Here is an 18,664-nt window from a genome sequence, read left to right as displayed (position 1 = left end):
TGAGCCGGATCTGCTCGTCGCCGAAGCTGTCCTCGTCGCCGTTGTCCTCCTTTTCCTCCTTCGGTGGCAGTCCGGCCATGGCACGGAACACCCGGTTCTGCTCCCGCGCAGGGACGCGCGTGTTTCTCCGTTGTCGTTTCTTCACAATGCGGGAGCGGATGACTTCCTCCTCTACGGCCGCCCGCATCGCCGCATTAGCCGTCTCCGCCGCTACCATTTCCGTCGCGATACAGGCCTCGGCGGTCCTTATCCTCTCCTTCCCACAGCGGGCTACCCGTTCCCGGTGGGACTCATATAGTCTGCCCGGGCGGTGATGGGGAAGGAGAGATTTTCCGGCCGTCGAGACTGCGATTATCCAGTCCCAGAGGACCCGAGCACCCGTTGAGCCGACGCCATAGAGTCGCGCTGGACAAATCCGTCCATTGGCTGGGCGCTGTCCTCTCGGGAGAGGCGGAGTGCAATGCAGACCGCCACTGCCTCCTCCAACCCGGACGATTGATACCCCTGTCGACGGATTCGGACTGGTCGGAGTCAGATCAGTTGCCCGCCATGCCAGAGACGGCCGAAAATCGCTGGAGGTGAGCTCGGGTGATGGATGGAGTGGAGTGTGAAGTGGCTAGGGTTTGATCCGACGAGTGAATAGGGACGAACATATGTGGGTCGGGTGGGTCAGCGTGGGCTAGCTTCGACATGGCGGGCGTCCCTATATCCGCTCTATATTTAGACTGGATAAGAGGGATACCGGTCAGTCCGGACATTTAAAGCATGTTTGAGACGTCCGTCTAAGTCGAAATTTCTTGACCGGATAGTGACCGAGGGGTCCGCGCGGGCATGAGAGGAGGGTTTGAGGCGCATGACTGCTCTAAGTCGCCGTCAGTACATGGTTCGACATGTCATTTTACTTTGGTAACCAGGGAAATGAATGTTTTTTCGGGAACATCCAAATCAAAGATGCTATCGCCACTCGCTAGGAAATAAACTCCGGTCTGTGCTGGCGTCGTAGAATGTTGAAGTTAAAAATCAACGAGACTTCTCCGTACTTTGGTCAAAGATACCGTAGAAACCTTTGCTTAAAAAAATCCCGCTTGCCACCTACAATCCCGGGGCTGACAAGTTCCGTTAGAATATAGGAGCATTGCAGGTTCTTGTTCTTAAGCAACCGACTGACCCGAGCTTGAGACCGGAGCTCCTCCCCACGGCGTCCTTATTTTACTTCCAGATTTGTGTATTCGCAAGCCACACCAAACACCGGAGCAAAACCAACAAACCACTAAGCTTTGTTTAAAACTGAAAACCAAAACACCCAGTTAGTGCCATGCAACAGGCCACGTGATCTTCCACGGAACGTAGCAGTAGTACCACGACAAGCAGTAACGCAATCGAAACCCGGCGCCCGTGGCCGGCACGTTCGACGGAAATTTCCATCCACCTTTCATCATCGTGGAGCCATGCTATGCATCTGTAAATTGCCCGCGAACCAAGCAGGCCTACGGGTCTAGTGCTAGCTCCCGCTCGGCCCACTTCCAAACTTGCCACCGCCGCGCGGGAGTACGCCCGAGCCAGTCCACCCTCCACCCACCGCCAGCGCCACAGCTTTTGTCTTGGCCGCTGCCGCTGCCGCTGCTTTTACCACTCCCGCCACGCCCCCCAACGCCCCAGGAAACCCGTGTCGCGGCCTCCGTGCCGCTCCACCTGCTGCTTTTTCCACCGCGGGCCCCGCCCGCGTGCCCGCCCCAGTCCTCACTCCACACTGCGCCGCACCGTTTCGAAACCGTTCGCGCCGCGCCGCCCGGCTCTATTTATGGGATCCCAGCCCGGACGCCAGAGCACAGCACATCCCCACCGCGCTCCACCCACCCCCGCCGGCCTCACCGCGCACCAGGCAGCCGCTCCACCGTGCCGATGGCGCCCGCCCGAGCAGCCCTCCTCGCCTTCCTCGTGGCCGCGCTGCTCCCGCTCGCCCTGTCCCGCGGGCAGGGGCGTGGCCCGCACCTGCCGGGGCACGGCCTGGTCCACCGGCACGGGCCTGGCATCGGTCACCACGCCCACGCGCCGCTCGGCGGTGGCGCCTGGGCCTCCGCGCACGCCACCTTCTACGGCGGCGGTGACGCCTCCGGCACCATGGGTACGTGCAGTAAACACCGTCACTCACAGCATTGTACTAGTACTGTTTCTTGGTGCATCTTGGATGCCGCTCGCTGCCGGTGCTCACCGTCTGCTCGTGCGCGTGTGCAGGTGGGGCGTGCGGCTACGGGAACCTCTACAGCACGGGGTACGGCTCCAACACGGCGGCCCTGAGCACGGCACTCTTCAACAACGGCCTCAGCTGCGGGGCCTGCTTCGAGGTGCGGTGCGACCCCGGCGGCACCGAGGCCGGCGCGCCGCACGCCTGCCTCCCCGGCTCCACCGTGGTGACCGCCACCAACTTCTGCCCGCCCAACTTCGCCGAGTACTCCGACGCCGGCGGCTGGTGCAACCCTCCCCGCGCCCACTTCGACATGTCCCAGCCCGTCTTCCAGCGCATCGCGCTCTACCGGGCCGGCATTGTCCCCGTCTCCTACCGCAGGTTCGCCCCCTTCCGTCACGCATTACTACTACCCTTGCCTGCCCAAGAACTGTTAAGGGAGTTGACACTGACGGTGGCGTGGATCTGGTCGTGCAGGGTGGCGTGCCAGAAGAAGGGCGGCATCCGGTTCACCATCAACGGCCACTCCTACTTCAACCTGGTGCTCGTCACCAACGTGGGCGGCCCCGGCGACGTGCACGCGGTGTCCGTCAAGTCCACGCGCTCGGGGTGGCAGTCGCTCTCCCGCAACTGGGGGCAGAACTGGCAGAGCAACGCGCTGCTCGACGGGCAGGGCCTCTCCTTCCGCGTCACGGCCGGCAACGGCCAGTCCGTCGTCTCCAACAACGCCGTGCCGCGCGGCTGGTCCTTCGGCCAGACCTTCAGCGGCGCCCAGTTCCACTGAGCGCCCGCATCATCCATCCGCCGAAGCAGTACTATCTTGTAGTAGTAGTGGTCAGTAGTGGTCGTCGTCAACCTCCCGACTGGAGCGTGCTGGGAAGCGCCATGGTTTTATGATGGTTCTTCCACAAGCGTCCGACGCTCTTCGGGGATTCGAGGCTGTAGCAGGTAGTTAGGCCTAGTATTATCATGGGCTTTTAATTGTCTGGTTAGCGTGCGTGAGTGAGTGAGTGAGTGGTAGCTGAAGCCTAAAGCATTTGAACGAGGTTTTGGCTAGGATGGCAGCGGTGGTAAAGGCTTGGCTTGATTAACCGACGCCGCCTTGTATCACCCGCCTGTTTAGCGAGTGGGCCTCTTGGGTGGTGGCCTTTGTCTCGTGGATGTTTTCGTGTGTGGTGTGTGCTTGGCTGTGATGTAACCTCAGACCGAGTTAATTTAAGCCTCTGGCTTTTGCATGTTTTACTTCCTCCTCTTCTGAGCAATGTAAGTATTTAACTCTGATGAAGACAGCAGTGCTTGTCCCATCTTGTAATTTTATTGCGCTGCTGTCTTCTACTCGCAAATGAGCTCACCTTCAAACGGAAGCAGACAACTTTTCTGGTCGATTTCTGAACATTTCGTTTTATTCTTGGTCGTCGGTGCGAGGCCGAGCATTATAACATGAAACATCACTATCCGTTGGTCGAAGAATCAACTGCAGAACCCTGCTAAGTAGTTTTTTTTTTTGCGGGGCTTAAGTAGTTATCCAGTAAGAAATAGCATCAGCAGCAGAGGTGAAGTTTTGAGACACAAAACAAGAAGCCACGGGAGTAAGGGAGTTCTCCAATAAAAATAGAATCAGCAGGGAAGGTGGTGTTTGAGACACAAAACGAGAAGTGAGGCTTCTCTCGTGAACAAACAACATACTCCACCTAAGAGCATCTACAGCTCGGAGAACCAAACCCTCGTCGAATACCGGAGCGGCCAAACCCTCAAATGCTCGAGCGAATCCAACCAGTCATAAATTTCGACCTGAGACACAAGTCTCAAACATCCGGACTGACAGGCTCCTCAAATGCTCGAGCGGCCCAACCGGTCATGAAATTTCGACCCAGACAAACGCCTCAAACGTCCGGCCTTACTGGCATCACTGATATCCAGCCCAAATATGAGAGCTCCCGGGTGTGTCTGCCACGTCGGACCCGGCCCAGGCTGGCCCACCCGACCCCACATATATTTGCCCCCAATCCGATCATCGGACCAAATCCTAAACACCTCACACTTTCCTCCCATCCACTTCCTCTATCACCTGAGGTCATACTCGGTGATTTTCGGCCATCTCCGGCATGGCACGCAGCGGATCTGATTCCGACTAGTCCGGATCTATCGACCGGGGTATCATCCCGTGAGGGTTGGACGAGGCAATGTCAGTCCGCATTGCACTCCACCGCTCCCCGGAGGACAGCGCTTGGCCGCCGAACAGATCTGTCCGCCATGACTCCATAGCGTCGGCTCAACGGGCGCTGGGTCCTCTGGGGCTGGATCATCGTGGTCCCGGCAGCAGGAAAATAACTCCTTCCCCATCACCGATCGGAAAGACTATGAGTCCCACCGGGAAGGGTGAAAGAATCGATATGGTTGACTAGAGGGGGGGGGGTGAATAGGCAACTAACAATTTTTTGCTTTTCTTTAACAATTTAAATTTTGCATCAAAGTAGGTTGTCTAGATATGCAACTAGGTAAGCAACCTATATGATGCAACAAGGATAGGAACACAAGCAAGCAAGAGATATAACACAAATAAGCTTGCACAAGTAAAGGCACGAGATAACCAAGAGTGGAGCCGGTGGAGACGAGGATGTGTTACCGAAGTTCCTTCCCTTTGAGGGGAAGTACGTCTCCGTTGGAGCGGTGTGTAGGCACAATGCTCCCCAAGAAGCCACTAGGGCCACCGTATTCTCTTCACACCCTCACACAATGCGAGATGCCGTGATTCCACTATTGGTGTCCTTGGAGGCGGCGACCGAACCTTTACAAACAAGGTTGGGGCAATCTCCACAACTCAATTGGAGGCTCCCAACGACACCATGAAGCTTCACCATAATGGACTATGGCTCCGCGGTGACCTCAACCGTCTAGGATGCTCAAATACCCAAGAGTAACAAGATCCGCAAGGGATTAGTGGGGAGAATCAAATTTCTCTTGGTGGAAGTGTGGATCGAGGCCTTCTCAACCACTCCCGAGCAAATCAACAAGTTTGATTGGCTAGGGAGTGAGATCGGGCGAAAATGGAGTTTAGAGCAACAATGGAGTTTAGGGTTGGAAGAGATAAGTCAACGGGGAAGAAGGGGACCCCTTTTATAGTGTGAGACAAAGATCCAACCGTTATACACCTACCAGCCCGTGGCCAGCGGTACTACCGCTCCAGGCCAGCGGTACTACCGCAGGGCCACGCGGTACTTTCGCTTGCTGCCAAGCGGTACTACCGCAAGGTCACGCGGTACAACCGTGCAGGCCCGCGGTAGTGCCGCAGCACCAGCAACAGCTAGGGCAGACCTATAGCACAAGTGCTGAGGGCGGTACTTCCGCGAGCGCGGTACTACCGCTCCCCCTTGCGGTACTACCGCAAGGCAGGATTCCCCTAGCCAGGAAATAAGGAAACATCCGTGCCTACTTCAGCTGAAAAACGGAAAAAGCAAAAACCCGACACAGTACTACCGCAGAGGGGTGGTACTACTGCCTTACAGCTGAGCACGGTGCTACCGCGGAAGGGTTGCAGTACTACCGTGGTAGGCGCGGATTTAAAAAATTACATCCGCCCCTACTACCGCGAGGGAGCGGTACTAGCCTGGTGGGCCACGGTAGTGGAGCTCCAGGGAAGCGGTAGTACCGTGGGCACCTGCGGTACTACCGCACCGCAACACGGTACTACTGCTGGTGCCTACGGTACTACCGCTCACCTGGGAGCAGTACTACCGCGAGCCAACACAGCAGCCAGAAACAAGGTGACGAGATAACAACGGAGGATGCTCCAAGGTGCAGGGGAAAGGAGGGGACTAGAAAGAGACGTGTACGTGATGATTCCACCCAAACCTTTTTGACGCGGACCCCCTCTTAATAGTACGGCTTACCTACGACTCAAGTCCACCAAAAAAAACGTAGAAAAGACGCCGTCTTCAACAGTCTTTGAGGGGCACCAAACCGTCTAGTGCCTAGCGATGAAACGTCTGGAAAAGTCAAGGCACACGATTAGTCCGCAAACGCATTGTCATCAATCACCAAAACACCTTAGGGATAAATATGCCCTTACAATCTCCCCCTTTTTGGTGGATTGATAACAATACAGGATTTGCACAAGAGAATTAATATTAAGCAAACGCAAACCCCTCCTCTCTAGAATATAGACGGGCTCCCCTTAGATGTGTGCCAACTAGATGGGTGCTTTGGACTGCACGACACACATACTAGGATCAAAACCCCCCCTATATTATAGAGACAAGGCATATCTTGCAAAAGTAAGGCTAACACTTGACAAGATAGCACAAACAAGTTAACTAAGATAGAATAGAGTGCATATGTCTTACACCATATGAAGGATAAGTCTCGAGGGCACAAACCAAACAAAGCAAACGAGGTTCAAACGACAAAGCAAACACACCGCAAACACACCAAGCATGACATAACGCAAATCCCTACACTCTCTCCCCCTTTGGCATCGAGACGCCAAAAAGGCAGAGAGGACACCTACACAAACGGGGTGGCTCAGGCAGAGAAGTCATCCCACTGCTCCTCGTGCTCCTCGTCAGACTCAGCGGCGGGGACGGTCCCCTCGATGTCCTCCTCAGAACTAGTCCACTTGTATCCCTGCTTCGCCATCCATGCAGCCTCTGGCGTGATGGAATCCTCAGAACCACCAGATACATCCTCTTCAAAGAGCCTCATGACCTTCTTGTCACAACGGCGACTCTCCTTGTCTGCCACGTGAGTCCCGTACTGTCCCTTCGCCTGCATGCAGAAGAGAGCCTTCATCTTGTCCTTTAACTTCTTGGCCCACGACGACTCAAAGGAAGGTGTGGAAGACCTAACAGCACGGTCCTCAGCAACATTCTCTGCACCAGCCTCCTCCTCACCAATAGCCCTCCTAGCAGCAGATGCCTCAGCACGGGTAGTAGTGTTGGCCCAGTTGGGCTTGATGCGGAGACTGATGGACTCATGCCGAATCCAGACTGGAGTAAGGAACTCATCACCAGGGTACATCTTCTCCCAAGTTGTGGAGAGCAACAGAAACAAGTATGGTCCATAGATAGGTACCTTGCGGGTGAATACTGCAAACCGAAGCTCACACCACATGATGCGTGAGACATCAAGTGGCTGAGTGTGAGACGAACGTGCCTCCGCGCACAGGAGCAACATGTCGACTAGATAGGAATGAACCTTGTCCTTGTCGCCAATGCGTGGGAACAGAGTGTTGCGGAAGATGCGATGCATGATATCCAGAAAGGAGTTCAGCACCCAAGTCGACTTGCCATTGGGGAGCACCTTCTCAAAATAGTACGGCTGAAGAAATTTCTTGTTAGCAGACTCAGAGTTGGCGTGGGGGCGAACACCAACGGGTGTGTGAAGCCCGTCATCAGGAATGTGATGCAGATCCATGAACTCCTTCCATGTAGCAGACAGCTGACGGCCGTTGGTCATCCAGGTCATCCTCCGCTCAACCCCGGGGTGAAAGTAAACTGAGGCAAAGAACTGACAAACAACCTCAGGGTCATAGTCAAGGTGAAAGGAGATCACATGCTCAATAGCAAACTGCTCCACCAAGTCCAGAGCTTCTGCAAAATAGTCATGAAACTTGTCCTTCCTCATGTGATTCATGTCTGTCCACTTGACATCCACGAAGGTATTCTGCTTGTTCTTGATCACATCCAGATAAATGAGAGCCTGCTGCTTGGTCCAAAACAACTCAATGCCTCTGAGGACAGCACGAGGATTCACATAGGGGTTGATCTTCCAGCGTTCGACATACTCATTGATGGAGATCTCGTCCATGCCCTTAGCAGGTTCCTTTTGCTTGCTGGCAGTGGTCTTGACATTGCGCTTGGGGGCATTGGAGCCCTCTGGTGCTTCATCTTGGGGATTGCGTAGACGCTTGGAGCCAGTGTCACGACTGGGATTGGAACGACGAGAGCCACCACCTGAGACACACAACGCAAAACACACACGACAAGCAAGAAGGATCAATGCAAAGACCACAACAGGGCAAAAGAAGCATGTAGGAAGCACACGTGAAAATTGCCATGAGAGAGATTTGACCCCAACGGTAGAATTGCCGAGTGCTGTGGTACTAAGATTTTAGTACCGCTCCTAGTCGCGGTAGTACCGTGAGAGGTCAAGGTAGTACCGGGTCTGGGAGCGGTAGTAGGATCTTAGTGCCATAGTTAGCGCGGTAGTACCGCACCTGACGGGCGGTAGTACCACACGAGCGGTAGTACCGCACATGGGACACACGGTAGTACCGCACCGCGTCAGATCCGAACAAGTTAAAATCTAAGAAAGCCCACGTAACTACGGCGGTACTATGGCTGATCAAATCTATCACAGGACAACATATCAAGTATAGTTCCTATGCAACACGACTCTCCTACATCCTACTCTTGCACAGATTTGGCCTAAAATCTCAAGAACACCATGCATCTCCCCAAAAACCTAGAAGCGAAAGAACAACCAAGAAAGAGAGGGATTTGGGGAAAAACCTTGGTCCATGGCAAGAGGAAGTGGTGGGGAACGATCCCACCGGTCGGAATCCGAGGAGAGTGGCCGGAGACGGAGATCCGGCGAGGACCTCCGGCGCCGTTCTTGAGCATGAGAGAGAGAGAGACGTGGGGAGAGAGACAAGTGAATGGGTATGGGGAGTTGGAACTCCCCTGCCCGAGTCATAACCCCCACACCCACTCGACGGCGCGGTAGTACCGTGCCTCATCGTGGTAGTACCGCTCGGCGGAAGTACCGCACCTGAGCGGTAGTACCGCTCTCTAGCGCGGTAGTACCGTGCCCTCTTAACGCGGTAGTACCGCGGAAAGCCGCGGTAGTACCGTGGGCTCAAGAAGTTGCATGTTTCAAGCACACGAAAAAGAGGTCTTTGCACAAAAACTCCGAGGCAACACGACACCACAAGACCACGTGACACACAAAAGCAGAAAGGCAAATGACAACATGAAACAACCACGAGGCACCACCTGTCCAAAGAGAGGGTGGTGGCCGGAGCCACCTATGTTTGAGTCAAATGGTATGGCACCGCGAAGAATTATCCTTGGGCCCAAGACCAAAACTCGTCTTTGAAGCACAAGTACCATCAAACATGGCTAATGTGAAAGACTTGATCAATTTATGCATAATGGGGGGAGGGAGAGTTCATTGAGAGAACAACACTCCCCCTATGTCCATGCCCACATCTAAACAAGACAACAAATTGAGTATGGTGGGGTGTGCAAGGGTTCAAGCAACATTGCTCGAATCAATGATATTTAGCTCATGCCTTAACTCACGAAATCTTGCTTCATCCAAGGGCTTCGTGAAAATATCTACAAGGTTATCATGAATGTTGACATAGTTGAGCTCGATCTCTCCTCGCCTAATGTGATCCCGGATGAAGTGATACCGAATCTCAATATGCTTCGTCTTGAAGTGTTGCACGGGGTTGAGAGAGATCTTGATGGCACTTTCATTGTCACACCAAAGAGGCACTTTGTCACAAATGACACTGTAATCCTTTAAAGTTTGCCTAATCCATAAGAGTTGTGCACAACAACTACCGGCCGCTACATACTCCGCTTCGGTGGACGAGAGAGACACACAGCTTTGCTTTTTGGAAGACCAACTTACCAAAGAGCAACCAAGGAATTGGCACCCTCTGGAAGTGGACTTCCTATCCACTTTGTCTCCCGCCCAATCGGAATCCGAATACCCTACAAGCTTGAAGTTTTCTCCTCTTGGGTACCATAAGCCAAAGTTTGGGGTATGAGCCAAATATCGAAAGATTCGTTTGACCGCCACATAGTGACTTTCCTTAGGTGCGGCTTGAAACCGTGCATAAATTCCCACACTTAACATGATATCCGGTCTAGATGCACAAAGGTAAAGCAAGGAGCCTATCATGGAGCGATATACCTTTTGATCCACCGCTTTACCATTGGGATCTATGTCAAGTTGGCACTTGGTGGGCATTGGAGTGGAAGCCGGCTTGACCTCACTTAGCTTGAATATCTTGAGCATGTCTTGAGTGTATTTGGCTTGGTTGATGAAGGTTCCTTCTCTTCTTTGCTTCACTTCAAACCCTAGAAAGAACTTCAACTCTCCCATGGAAGACATCTCGAACTTTGAGGTCATGAGAGCGGCAAATTCCTCATTGAAAGCTTTGTTAGGGAGCCAAAAATAATATCATCAACATATAATTGGCACACAAACAAATCCCCTTTGACCTTCTTAGTAAAAAGAGTGGGGTCGATTAGCCCAACTTCAAAACCACGGTCTTGTAACAACTCGGTAAGGTGGTCATACCACGCATGTGGGGCTTGTTTAAGGCCATAGAGTGCCTTATCGAGTTGATACACATGATCGGGAAAGTAGGGATCCTCGAACCCGGGGGGTTGCTTGACATAAACCAATTCATTAATACGACCATTAAGAAAAGCACTCTTCACATCCATTTGTTGTAACTTAAAGTTATGATGAGAAGCATATGCAATCAACATGCGAATGGATTCAAGACGAGCAACGGAAGCAAAGGTTTCACCGTAGTCGATACCCTCGACTTGGGAGTAGCCTTGTGCTACCAAACGAGCCTTGTTGCGAATGATAATCCCATGGGAATACTGCTTGTTCTTAAATATCCACTTGGTTCCAATGACATTGTGGTTCCCCGTCGGTCTTGGCACCAATCTCCACACTTTGTTGCGCTCGAAGTTGTTGAGTTCTTCATGCATGGCATTGAGCCAATCCGGATCTTTGAGCGCCTCATAGACCTTGTGACGTTCGACACAAGAGACAAACGTGTGATGCTCACAATAGTTTGCTAATTGTCTACGAGTGCTTACCCCCTTTCTTAAGCTTCCAAGCACATTCGTCATGAGATGATCCTTGGTGGAGAGCTTGGAAGAAACCTTGGCGGCACGATGCTCCAATTCCTCCTCGGGGGTGAGACGAGGAGTGGTCACTTGATCATCTTGAGCGTCGTCTTGAGCTTGTTCTTGTTCTTGAACTTGCTCGGAGGAGAGAACTTGACCTTGGGCATCACTTGGTGTGTCAACACGGTCTTGAGCATGATCTTGCCCTTGGTCTTGTTCTTGAGGATGAGGGCCCTCATGTTGTTCTTCGGAAGCGTGTGGGCCTTGGGTTGGTGATGGCTCCACTTGAGTGGAGCTTTGTCCTTCTCCTTCGGCCACAAGGGGTTCCTCAATGGGTAGGATAAAACCCACACCCATTCTTCTTATGGCTTGAGGAGGAATTTCATCACCTATATCACAAGTGACACTTTGCTCCACTTGGGAGCCGTTATTCTCATCAAACTCCACGTTACACGTCCCCTCAATAAGTCCCGTGGATTTATTGAGGACACGGTAAGCATGAGAGTTTGTAGCATAACCAACAAATATGCCCTCATAAGCTCTAGCCTCAAATTTAGACAACCGAACACCTTTCTTGAGAATGAAACACTTACACCCGAACACCCGAAAGTACTTGAGGTTGGGCTTGTTACCGGTGAGTATCTCATATGGAGTCTTGTTCAAGCCCTTGCGAAGGTAGAGCCGATTGGATGCATGACACGCGGTGTTGATGGCTTCGGCCCAAAAGTTGTATGGAGACTTGAACTCCGCCATCATGGTCCTTGCCGCATCCATCAACGTCCGGTTCTTCCTCTCCGCAACACCGTTTTGTTGAGGGGTGTAAGGTGCGGAATATTGATGCTTGATCCCCTCATCACTAAGAAACTCGTCCAAGGTGTAATTCTTGAACTCGGTGCCGTTGTCACTTCTTATTGTCAAGATCTTTGCATTGTGTTGATGTTGTGCTTCATTTGCAAAGTCAATGACGGTTTGTTGGGTCTCGCTCTTCCTCAATGACGGTTTGTTGGGTCTCGCTCTTCCTCTTGAAGAAATACACCCAAGTGTATCTTGAGTAGTCATCCACAATCACCAAGCAATACTTCCTACCCCCAAGACTATTGAAGGATGGAGGCCCAAAGATATCCAAGTGAAGGAGCTCCAACGGCCTCTTTGAGTAAATGATAGTCATGGGAGGGTGAGCCTTCTCATGTAGCTTTCCTTCGATACAAGCACTGCAAGCACGATCTTTAGCAAAACTAACATTCGTTAGTCCACAGACATGGTCCCCCTTGAGAAGACTTTGCAAAGATCTCATATTGACATGGGCTAAACGACGATGCCAAAGCCATCCCACATCAACTTTAGCCATTAGGCATGTCGCGGTCTTAGTGGGTCGCTCTGAAAAGTTAATCACATATAGACCGTTCTCGACATGCCCAACAAAGACTACTTTAAGAGTATTGCTCCACAAGAGGGCCACGGTATCGATATCAAAGAAAGTGGAAAAGCCCATGATTGCAAGTTGACGAACGGAAAGTAAATTGTATGCAAGGGACTCAACAAGCATGACCTTCTCGATCGTGAGATCATGAGAGATGACTACCTTGCCAAGTCCCAATACCTTAGAAGATGAGGCGTCACCCCACTCGACATTGGTGGGCATAGATGGAATCTTGTGCACGTCCACCACCAAGTCCTTGCTTTCGGTCATATGATTTGTAGCTCCGCTATCGAGCAACCATGATCCCCCACCGGAAGCAAACACCTACAAGAGATCAATGCTTGGTTTTAGGTACCCATTTTGTAATGGGTCCTTTGATGTTAGTAACAAGGGTCTTGGGAACCCCAAATAGACCATTCAATGTACTCATGAGGAGAACCAACGAATTTGGCATAGACATGCCCATCACTAGCACGACATAACATATAAGAAGGATTAAAGTCGCCGACTTTGATGGGAGGAGTGGCATTGCCCTTTTTGACACCGCCACCCTTCGCATTGTTCTTCTTCTCTTTGTAAGCACTCTCTCCCTCCTTCACAAAGGTTTGCATGAGAGGAGGAGGTCGTTTGGTCTTGTCATTCTTCTTCTTGTTCTTGGACTCGGGCACGTACCCAACCCCTTCTTTGGCCACAACTCCCTTTTGGTTGATCAAGAGGTCGTTGAGGTTCTTCTTGCCTTGTATGCAAGTCGCAAGACCTCTCTCAAGTTGCACCTTTAGCTTAGCGTTCTCCTCAACAAGATGCACATGCTCACAACACGGGTTAGTAGCATTTGCATTATCAATTAACATCATACGAGGAAAAGTGGCTTTTTCCTTGGTTAGCTTTACTTGAAGTTGATCATGAGACTCTTTGAGGCTAGCATGAGCACCCTTCAAGACCTTGTGAGCCTTGTCAAGTAGATCAAACTCCTCTTTGAGTCTAGCAAGATCAACCTCAAGTTCGGCCTTCTCGGAGTTTAGCACATGAGAAACAATGAGAACATGATCATAATCTTTCTTTAACTTAGCATGATCAACGTTGTCTGACTCCTCAAGAGCCAAACGAAGACCACGCTCTTCCTCAAGAGCATTGGAAAGATCCGAAATCTCATCGGCATAGTCACGACTATGCCCTTCCATCTTAGTGATGGTATCTTCGTGAGCCTCGATCATGTCATTGGCTTCATCAAGTTGTTCCAAAAGAGCAACAAAGTGCTTCTTGGATTTACCCTTAAGTTTGCCCATAAAGGCCTCAAACTCATTCGCCTCCACATTAGTTCCCTCATGTTCATCAATGCTATCCGTCAAAGAAGGATGATTAATGATGGTAGTTTTGATGTTAGGGGTTACCTTGTTGGTGGCTTTAGCCACGAGGCACTTGGCGGTGATGCTCTCATTGGGTGAGTCGAAGAGGGACACCCGTGGAGTCGTTGCAATGGCAACTGAGGCCATGGCAACCGACTCACCATCTTCATCATCGTCATCATCCTCATTGTACTCTTCTTGTACCACCAATGCCTTGGGAGGAGTCTTCTTGGTGAAGTTGCTCTTGTTGGGGAACGACTTGGCCTTGTCCTTTCGGATGAGCTTTCCACCATTGTCCTCCCTCTTCTCATACGAGCACTCCGCAACAAAATGACTCACATTGCCACAATTGTAGCAAGTCCTTACACATTGCTTGCTCTTCGTGCCACTTGAGTTGTTTTTGTTAAAGTTTGGCCTTGAGTTTTTCTTGCTCCAAAATTTCCTTGAAGCAAGTGCCATGTGTTCATGATATGCATACTTTGTATCTTCGGGGTTGCTCTCCTCTTCTTCCTATTCTTCTTCTTCTTCAACGCAGACCTTGGCCTTCAATGCGAGGTTGGGATTCTTTTCCCTTTGAGAACGAAGCACCGCATTGTCGGCGGTCTTGTCCAAGATGTTCATGGCCACAAACTCATCCAACACTTCGCTTGATGTCAAAGTGTGGAAGTCCGGCCTTTGAAGAATGACGGAGGACATGGCCTTGTGATAGGGCATCATCGCCTTGAGGAATTTTTGCTTGATCCAATTGTCATCCGTGTCCTTGCTCCCGTGATCTTGGAGTGAGACCGCGAGTTTGATTACTCTCCGATAAAGCTCACGAGGTTCTTCATCTTCTTTCATTGCAAACTCATCGGCTTCATCTTGCACCACTTCATAGTTGGAGCGTTGAATGATTGAGCTTCCCCGGTAGAGTGAGACAACACAAAGCCATGCGTCTTTGGCCAAGGCGAATGGCCGAAGATGAGGTAGATCTTCGGGTGGAATTGCATCTTGAATGATGAAGAGAGCATTCTCATTGAATTGATTATCCGCGGCTTCTCGAGGAGTGAAGTTGCTTCGATCATGCGGATGGAAACCTTCTTCAATGATTCTCCAAAGATTAGTGTTCACATGATTTAAATGACGCTTAAAGCGGTAAACCCAAGAATCAAAGTCCTCATTTTTCACAATCTTAGGGGGAGGACCGGCATGATTCAAATGGGTGGAAGGAACCGATCCACCATAAACAAGTGGTGGTTCCACATGAGCAAAGATGTCGGTGCCAATTTTACCACTAGAAGAAGGAGCCTTTTCACTACTAGCTTCCCCCTTGTCGGAGATAGCATCCGTCACCTTGTCGGTGGGATCATCCACCTTCAACGGTGCGGTGGATAGTTTAAGCCCTTTAAGGAATTTAGTAAACATGCTTTCAACCTCGGTTGTCATGGAGGTTTTCAATGTCTCCAAGGACACATTGAACTCCTCACGAGAGACCGAGGTTCCCCCATCGCCCGTAGACGAGATCGGATTCACACCGGAGTGTTCCTCCACACCGTCTACGGTATCAACCATACTCTTCGGATGGTAAAGTCCTTAATAAAGAGACGAGGCTCTGATACCAATTGAAAGGATCGATATGGTTGACTAGAGGGGGGTGAATAGGCAACTAACAATTTTTTGCTTTTCTTTAAAGTAGGTTGTCTAGATATGCAACTAGGTGAGCAACCTATATGATGCAACAAGGATAGGAACACAAGCAAGCAAGAGATATAACACAAATAAGCTTGCACAAGTAAAGGCATGAGATAACCAAGAGTGGAGCCGGTGGAGACGAGGATGTGTTACCGAAGTTCCTTCCCTTTGAGGGGAAGTACGTCTCCGTTGGAGCGGTGTGGAGGCACAATGCTCCCCAAGAAGCCACTAGGGCCACCGTATTCTCCTCACGCCCTCACACAATGCGAGATGCCGTGATTCCACTATTGGTGCCCTTGGAGGCGGCGATCGTACCTTTACAAACAAGGTTGGGGCAATCTCCACAACTCAATTGGAGGCTCCCAACGACACCACGAAACTTCACCACAATGGACTATGGCTCCGCGGTGACCTCAACCGTCTAGGATGCTCAAACACCCAAGAGTAACAAGATCCGCAAGGGATTAGTGGGGGAATCAAATTTCTCTTGGTGAAAGTGTGGATCGAGGCCTTCTCAACCACTCCCTAGCAAATCAACAAGTTTGATTGGCTAGGGAGTGAGATCGGGCGAAAATTGAGCTTAGAGCAACAATGTAGCTTAGGGTTGGAAGAGATAAGTCAACGGGGAAGAAGGGGACCCCTTTTATAGTGTGGGACAAAGATCCAACCGTTATCCACCTACCAGCCCGCGACCAGCGGTACTACCGCTCCAGGCCAGCGGTACTACCGTAGGGCCACGTGGTACTTCCGCTTGCTACCAAGCGGTACTACCGCAAGGTCACGCGGTACAACCATGCAGGCCTGCGGTACTGCCGCAGCACCAGCAATAGATAGGGCAGACCTGTAGCACAAGTGATGAGGGCGGTACTTCCGCGAGCGCGGTACTACTGCTCCCCCTTGCGGTACTACCGCAAGGCAGGATTCCCCTAGCCAGGGAATAAGGAAACATCCGTGCCTACTTCCGCTGAAAACGGAAGAAGCAAAAACCCGTCACAGTACTACCGCAGAGGGGCGGTACTACTGCCTGACAGCTGAGCATGGTACTACCGCGGAAGGGTTGCGGTACTACCGTGGTAGGTGCGGATGTAAAAAATTACATCCGCCCCTACTACCGTGAGGGAGTGGTACTAGCCTGGTGGGCCACGGTAGTGGAGCTCCAGGGAAGCGGTACTACCGTGGGCACCTGCGGTACTACCGCGCCGCAGCATGGTACTACCGCTGGTGCCTACGGTACAACCACTCACCTGGGAGCAGTACTACCGCGAGCCAACACAGCAGCCAGAAAAAAGGTGACGAGATAACAACGGAGGATGCTCCACTACAAAAAAAATACACTTCCGTGATGATACGTGTTTGTCACAGTAGGTCGCTTTTTTGTCATGCATGTACATCCATGACAAATTTATGACAGGATCAAGATAGTCATACGTGTGTTGTCGTAGAAGTGTTCCATGACATTACCAAAATTATCATCACAGAAGTGTCCACTTCCATGACGATAAATCGCGCGTCACAGAAGTGCTTTCGTCAAGGGTGACCGACACGTGGCATCCACCGTAACGGAACACCGTTAAGCTATCGGGTCGGGTTTTGGATCCGATAACCCATTAACAACCCCGACCAATGGGGATTTTCCACGTGTAAAATCATCATTGGCTGGAGGAAACACGTGTCGGCTCATCGTTGGGACAGATGTCAACCACTCATTGGACGGAAGGCGCCTATGATACGTCGACACGTGGCACGACCCAACAAAGGCCCATTCCTGTGAAAAAGCCGGCCCGTTTGATTTGGTCAAAAGGTGGCGGGCCGGCCCATGGAAAGCCTGTTAACGGCCTGTTCGCATATAGCCCATTTATAGCCCGCTAAACCAAGGCCCGTTATGCCCTATCCGAATTAGGCCCAGTAGCGTCATCTGGGCCATCTAATATGATTCCAGCCCGTTTTCACTTCTGGCCCCTGTATGGCCCATGACGTCTTTCGGCCCATATGAGGCCCTATGTAACTCTTGGCCTATTAACGGCCCGTGGTGAAACTGGCCCGTAATGAACAGTGTATCACTTTACACCCATTAACGGCCCGTGGTGAAACTGGCCCGTAATGAACAGTGTATCACTTTATACCCATTAACAGCCCGTTATTCCGTTGGGCCGTTTCCAGCCCATGTTATCTTTCAGCCTTCTCAGAGCCCATTTATTCTTGGGCTCATTTCCAGCATTCGTTTACTTACGGCCCGTTACTGTCATTTTCTGCTTGTGGGCCAAATTCAGCCCGTGGTTACAGTCGGCCCGTTTGTGGTCCGTTAATACATTGGGCCGTTTTCATAGCGTCATCAAATATGGCCTATTAACGATGGCCCGTTACGGTCGGCCCATGAACGGACGATTCCAACTCTAGCCCGTTTACGGCCATAATGCGGCCTGTTATTGGCCCATGTTTGGCCAATCGATCATACGGCCCGTATAAAGCCCATTGATGATACGACCCGTAGAAGGCCCATTGTTTCTACGGCCCGTAGAAGGCCTACTGTTTCTATGGCCCGTAGAAGGCCCACTGTTTCTACGGCCCGTAGGAGGCCGAGTGTCACTACAGTAAATATTAGTCCATGGTTATTGTGGCCTAGTTTTAAAAAATAGGTTATTGCAGCCACAAGTTAACCGCGGAAAAAGAACTGCAATGACTACAAGCAAACAAATAAACAAGACAACAAGGAAATAAATAAGCAAGCAATTAACGCTAGGCTATCACGGCTATTACACATATTACATCCATTGGGCAACAAAGTTCGCCACCAGTGCAAATATAGGGAACAAAGCAGCATATCATATACACTGGCCGTCAAAATTGGCCACCAGTGCAAATAAAAGCGGTAGCAGAACAAGAGCATAACTGAAACAACTTCAGAAGAGCTCAAGAAACGTTATCTTGGGTATCCACCATGCTGGCAATAAGCTTAGCAAGCTGATTAGCTTTGTCCTGTTTGGCGCTAAAATCCTCCAACGCTTGCTGTTGCACTAGAAAGTATGCATCTGAATGCTCCAGGGACTTCCGCAGTCCTTCTGCTTCTTGTCGCAGCACAGCTGATCGATGTCTTTCAGCTTGTAGTTGAGACTCAACAAACCGAACTGATTCAGACAGTGAGTTTGAATAGCTTGTGCAAGTG

At 51.2% G+C, this 18,664-nt stretch overlaps 1 protein-coding gene across 1 annotated transcript; it reads left to right on the top strand.

Annotated features, from left to right (window-relative positions):
- The first annotated feature begins 1,818 nt into the window (after window positions 1-1,818).
- LOC125514639 (expansin-A5-like) lies at window positions 1,819-3,270 on the top strand. Its single transcript, XM_048679979.1, has 3 exons — window positions 1,819-2,125; window positions 2,236-2,566; window positions 2,663-3,270. Exons 1-3 carry the CDS (start codon window positions 1,903-1,905, stop codon window positions 2,967-2,969), a joined length of 861 nt encoding a protein of 286 aa, XP_048535936.1. The 5' UTR covers window positions 1,819-1,902; the 3' UTR covers window positions 2,970-3,270.
- The last annotated feature ends 15,394 nt before the right edge of the window (window positions 3,271-18,664 follow it).

Source organism: Triticum urartu, chromosome 6, assembly GCF_003073215.2.
Source record: "Triticum urartu cultivar G1812 chromosome 6, Tu2.1, whole genome shotgun sequence".
Taxonomy (NCBI): domain Eukaryota; kingdom Viridiplantae; phylum Streptophyta; class Magnoliopsida; order Poales; family Poaceae; genus Triticum; species Triticum urartu.
The sequence above is the reverse complement of the archived record's forward strand: the minus strand, read 5'-3'. Positions and strand labels throughout refer to the sequence as shown.

Coding starts and splice junctions, on each gene's coding strand:
- LOC125514639 (XM_048679979.1), top strand. CDS start 1,903: ATGGCGCCCGCCCGAGCAGCCCTCCTCGCCTTCCTCGTGGCCGCGCTG. Junction 2,126..2,235: donor TGACGCCTCCGGCACCATGG/GTACGTGCAGTA, acceptor GCGCGTGTGCAG/GTGGGGCGTGCGGCTACGGG. Junction 2,567..2,662: donor GTCCCCGTCTCCTACCGCAG/GTTCGCCCCCTT, acceptor CTGGTCGTGCAG/GGTGGCGTGCCAGAAGAAGG.